At 46.8% G+C, this 6,000-nt stretch overlaps 1 protein-coding gene across 4 annotated transcripts in view; it reads left to right on the forward strand.

Annotated features, from left to right (window-relative positions):
• mTerf5 (mitochondrial transcription termination factor 5) overlaps positions 1-5,328 on the forward strand; it is a 64,325-nt gene extending 58,997 nt beyond the window's left edge. For all 4 annotated transcript variants that reach the window (XM_075682494.1, XM_075682495.1, XM_075682496.1 and 1 more), the window contains one exon: positions 3,958-5,328. In XM_075682494.1, the coding sequence (XP_075538609.1) occupies positions 3,958-4,275 (318 nt within the window). In that variant the 3' untranslated portion in view covers positions 4,276-5,328. The remainder of the gene's footprint in view (positions 1-3,957) is intronic.
• The last annotated feature ends 672 nt before the right edge of the window (positions 5,329-6,000 follow it).

Here is a 6,000-nt window from a genome sequence, read left to right on the forward strand (position 1 = left end):
CCCCTATTTAAATTTTTTTTTTTCATGCAACCCGGTTATAACAATGGAACATTTGTGGCACTTGAATATTGTTATAAATTGGTTCCACTGTATGTACTGAACACAAAACTGCACAAGTTTGATGTGCACATTCCAGGCACTATTGTCTTGGGGTCACTGGCATCTTTGGCAGCTGTAGTATGTGGCCTAGCAATTTAATTTTCATACTTCTGACCTGTGGGTGTTGGAGACAAGAGTGATATTAGCAACAATGCCAATAACAGCACTCTCGAAGGGGACATTATTGGTGATGGCAGTACAAAAGTGGGAAGGCAGCGGCAGTCACTAATAGTTTGTGGGATAAAATATTCAGAATAGCACTAGTGTGACATGTGGTAATATAGTGGAATTCTGTTGATACATTCCTCGTAGTTGCGTTTTCCCGGCTGCTACACAGAATTTTTGTGGTGCCCACCAGAATCCCATTGACTCCCATGTATTATATTCCCATTTGATATGTTGCCCTTTCTGCAATGTTCCCACATCTTGCGTTGCATTTGACTCCAGCGCAGAGGCGAATTCGCTCTCACATGTTGCTATGAAGACGATAAATGTATGAGTTGCAACAAACGACCAGTACGTTGCATCTAGCAACCAAAATAGCACAAGCATATTGGGAGAAAGTGTGTGCAGAGCGGTTGGCAAAGCACCTGAAGTAGTGTGCATCCATTAAAGCCTAACGAGAACCACACACGCCAGGCCAATCCCACTGAGCGTAGGGCGACATTTTTTGGCACCTGGAAACGTCTAATATGCATTGCATCAAGGCATAACCACATACATGTGATTATCGAGCAGCATGTGACGGCAACGAGCGACAGGCTTTGTCTATGGAGAGTGATCTATCGTTTTAAGTTATCGCATTGTCAGTTTTCTGCCATTCAAAAAATTTTGCTTGTCAAGCCCGCACGGCAACTTCCACCAGGGAAAGCATGATTGCACAAAAAATGGCAGCAACCAGACTGCCCACATTGATCTGAATTCGTTCTTGCAATTTACTCTCTTCTGTGACATTAAAAAAAAATAGTAAAATCAGCCATTGCTATGCTGATCCGAAGCTGCAGACACAGTATGAGCGTCATCTTCTCGTTATTTAGATCAGTTGTTTGTGTTGACCCTGTTAGGCCTGAGATGCCACTGAGAGCCAAGAAAGTTTTACAGTTTTGCTCACCAGATGGCACAAATCTTGAAGTGATGATTATGCCAGAATAAAACATAAGGTGGAGTAAGCAAAAGGTTGTTTCGTTTGATCACAAGAGTGCTAATCACTATGGGTTTGGGCTTCTTGAGCCGCAGGTATGCTCAAACCGCAAATGACGCTGAGCGCTGCGTCACAAGAAACATAGTGTTGCTGTAACTTAATGAAAACAGGTTCATTTGCCTCTGGCAACCCTAAAAACTGCACCAACACCCAGTTACAGAGCGCGCAGAAAGGTAAGAGGTCCCCTCGCAAAAGAGAGAAGGGTCGTTGCCAGCACATCACTGCAGGAGGGTGGCACCTTATGACATGCTGCTAAGGGAAAAGCGTCCCTTTGGGTATGCCGCACACTATCGCGCTGACCAATGGGCCAATTCATGAGAACGTAGGGTAGTCTTTATCAGCTTGAGCTTCCAGTAAAAGCGACTTGGCATTGTATGACCATGCACGAGCATCGGGCACCGCTACTTTGGCTTAGTACTTGAAAAAGGAGCAGCACAAGGTACACGCTCATTCTAGGTGCAAGCCACCATAGTTTAGCTCAAGTGCAAGTGATAAGTAGAGGAGCTGGTGGACGAGAGGAGAAACGTGCATACACCTTATGCTGTCCTGGCAAGGTCTCTGTTTGTGCTCTGCCAGTTGCACCACCGCGGCTGCAAGTGCAACGCACATCTTAGACTACTTATAAGCAGAGGCATGTGAATATGAAATATCACTGCATCGAATCGAATAGGGAGCATCAGAATAATTTGGCTCGTGAATCGAATGTCTGCTATACGATATTTCGAGTATTCAGTATAGGAACTCGTGCAGTACCGCATGTCACGTGTGCCCCGGGAACCCCTGTGCGGACTGGCATGGATCTATTCAGAGCAGACGTGCGACATTCGGAAAGCCGACCAACCGCCTCGCAAACGAAAGCGAGTGCACAGGATGGCAACAAAGTTTTTAACGCGCACTTTTTTTTTTTTTTTTTTTTTTGTAGCTTCAAGCAGTCGTCACAAGACTAGCTTTGGGTTTACATGGCAGGCTTGAAAGTGTATATGCATACCACTTATAGTGCAGCTGCGCAATATGCAAGGCTGCTTACAATGCAGCTTCCGCGGAAAACTCCCGCACTCAAGCGCAGTAGTGAGCGTGCTTCTCGATGAGGTGTGTCAGCTGATGAGAGCACAGAGCGACGAAGATGATGTGGAGGAGCAGAAGGAGGCGACGCAGGCCAGACAAGCAAGAAACGAAAAAGAAAGAACGATGGCTGCGTGATGTGGGTGTGTGGCACTTGCCTATATACCAGCACGCCGCTTGTCGGTGGCGTGCCTTCTTCAGTGACGGCCTGTGCGCTGTTGCTATTTTGCTCTTTAGTTTTTGTGTGGTCATGACGCTGCACATCATCGTAAAGTGCAGATATCGCATGTGTGACCTTAACTGCTGTCAGCTTAAGAGGTGCTCCGCAAATTTAGTTATGAGCTTTTAGGCTTTGTGCCCCCAGGCAAGCTTCCGCCGTTCCTACCAGTACATGCACAAACTTGGTATATGTTCTTAGTAGTTGCTACGGCTTATTGCCTGAGAAACTAAACTCCGCATCACATGCGCTGCTGTCAGTTCGGCCTGTACACGTGATCGCATGCCCAATCTTCTACGGCTACGAACGTATCAAGGGCAAGCTTCCCATGACGGCATGCTGCCCAGCACCGCCGCTGGCTACAGCGTGCCATATTGAGAGTAGTGGACCAAAGTTGCGGTTTCGCACCAAGTCAATGAAATGCATCGCAGTGACTGTACGGCGCTTGGAAAGGGGAGAAACCACTTCAACAATGTAAGTAGGGGCACAGACGCAGCATGGGCAACACTCAAATGGCTGCATCTTGGTTTGCGATCTCCATGTTTTTGACACTGCGGATCGTGGCAAGCAGATCCATTCGAGAAGTCGAATGAGACACTGTACGACATCGAAAATTTCAGTTGCTGTTTTAGACTAGTTTTGTGGAGTTGGTGGTGGTGCCATATGAAATTTCAAATCAGCAAGCGGGTCTAAAAAGTTTTTCAGCGACTTACTTTCCTCTATGAAGTCCTTTCTTTAATTTCTGTGTTACTTTGTCTGCTTCATGTGAGAACCGCAGGTTCCCGGACTTTCAACTTTTGTAAACTTAAATGGATGCAAACATCCCAGTTGCTTGCTTCTATTCTCAGATACGCGCGGCTGCTTGGTCTACATGTTTTGCACGTGTGCAGCCATTGAAAAATGTTTCGGTTATAGTGCCCTACCGCTTATAGTGCAGATATTCGTGATGCCGGTGACCATGCTGTAAGTGTTCTATGCTGTATTTTGGACAACCAGTCAGTGAAAAACTACTTATTGGATCATTCTGTGGCGGAGCAGCAGGTGAGTAACAGCCCAGTTGTTGCTTTGTCTTGTTCAACGTGTAAAAGGCAGAGGTGCAGGGACGGTAGGAAGCAGCCACACGCAAATGCCCATGCAAAGGTAATGGGGCGCTGGATGGGGCGAGGAAGTGCTGGCGGGGCATTTCCTAAGTAAATATGAATCTCTTGCATCATTGTCTGTGATTGCAGAGCTCAAGATGTTGTTGTTGCAAGCTATGAGAATGAGTTTGTTTCTTGTAGAGATGGCTCACTGGACCACAACTTGAGTGCGACCATTCACTAGTAGTTGGGGTGGATATTTTCAGAAACTAACTTGGCTCAACTGCCATTTCATGCAGGTGGTACTGTACGACTCGGAGCTGGTGGCATCCCATTTCTTGCGCCTCCCAGAGCGAGACGAGCTGCAGCCGTACTCGGAGTGGCGTGACTGTCCCGAGCTCCTTGAGGTGTTGCTGTACTACATAGAGCGAGAGGCACGTTTCACGGGGCACACCCAGCTGGGCTTGTTCAGCAAGGTGGAGGCCTCGGACAGCACCAGCCACGAGAAGGCCAACCAGGCAGCTTCGCTGCAGAACCCTTACTTCCACCCAGCCACTCTTCCAGCTGTGCAAAAGGAAGAGGAGCAGACGGAGGAGGATGACTCGTCATCATCGTGACCCATCCGAGCCGGCAGAGTGTAACGCTAGTACTGTTGAATGCTCAGTGTCTCAGAAGTTTTTAGCACCCTGTTGATACTGGTTGCAGCACTGTTGACTTGTGGTGCTAACTTGTAGCACTGCCGTATGAGACGAAGAGGAAAGAAGCAAATTGGAGAAGTCCTGTTCTGGCTCACCACTTCCTACACGCAACATATGCAGCACTACCAGCATGCAGGGCCCCGAGCACCTTGTGTATTGAGTTGTATTGAAAAGGCTGTTTTGGTGAGGCTCTGGTGCTGTTACAAAGGAAAAAGGTCAGGCAGACCCATCGTGACGGCCGACTGCACTAATACAACGATGCGACATCGAAGGTGCCTCGGAGATTGACGCAACCTAGTCATTGACACTGTGACACAGAAAAGGCATGTGCAGGCTTGTCCTGACACAGCCGTGATGGTGGAATATGACGTTATCACTTAGTGCTCCAAGTGCCTTAGTAGTGTGATTCAGCTCTGCTGGTGACACAGTGGTGCTGTAAGTACGCAGGCCTTGCTTCGTTCAGGGCTCGGAAGTGGTGTGGGAATGCCAGTGTATTTATGGCACTGAAAGACACTCAAACTGGACCTTGTGCAGCAGGAGTACAAATGTGAAGTGACCAATGTGAAGTGGCATCTTCAAGCAAGGCTGCACCATACATCCTGCTCATACATAATCTACTGTGCAGTACTCTAAAAAAAGTAACTGAAAACAGGACCTACATTAGCAGCTGTGGGCAGGACAGTGCAGATTTGTTTGTGATAAAGGCACCCTTTTTAAATAATGGAAATAGTTGCTTGCTGTGAAGACAGAACATTTTAATGTGCAATGTGCAATAATTTAATGGTGGTTCTGGCATGTATTCATAAGAAAAGCCTATGAACTTTTGTAACATTGGCAGGGAAAGCCACTTTGCAGTTCTTGAAATGACAATGCCTGGAATTGTAGTCACTATTTGTTACCAGAATATGGACAACTCTTCTGAAGAAGTAAAGTGCTGCTTGATAGCAGTAGCACACACCTGTGTACCGTGCATTCAGTGGATGTTAACTTTATCAGTACAGCGCCACGGGCCATCAAACACGGAGTTCCAATGACTGAATCTCCCACAAAATTTAATACTGGTGCATTACGGATAGCTAGTGCCATCTGGCTTACTCACTGAGAACTCTTCTTTAGGTTTTGTTTTTCTTTTCTCTTTTTGTATTTATTTTTTTTTTTTTGCGTGTGGAGGCGTCGCCACAAGTGAAATTTCAACCGAAAGTGCTTTCGAGTTTGGCGAGAATGCTGTCCCTTTGGTGCCGCGCGCCGCTACAGCTGACTCCTGTAGCAAGCACTTCGGCCCCTTCAACCCAAGCAGCAGTGATGGCTCAAGTAACAATGTAAGATCATTAGATTTTAGTTCTGACGGAGATGGCTCAAGTGTCTCATACGTCAACAGGTGCATGCAGGTAAGTTTCGTTTTTAACTTCGCGCTGTATTTATAGAAAAACGTGCTTCTTATTTGGTGATTGCAGCTTTATTTTTGTGTTTAGGGTTTCAACAACCTACAACCAGGATATTTAGCCAAATACACCGTGCCGTATCCAGTTTTCCTCCACGAGACAGCCCGGTGCCCATTTCGGAGCAGCGCTGTGGAGCAACGCACATCGATTTTCAAGAGTGCTGGATTTCTTTGTTTTGTGTTTTACTGCCGAAGTGATAAAG

The sequence above is a fragment of the Dermacentor variabilis genome, chromosome 2 (assembly GCF_050947875.1).
Source record: "Dermacentor variabilis isolate Ectoservices chromosome 2, ASM5094787v1, whole genome shotgun sequence".
Lineage (NCBI taxonomy): Eukaryota > Metazoa > Arthropoda > Arachnida > Ixodida > Ixodidae > Dermacentor > Dermacentor variabilis.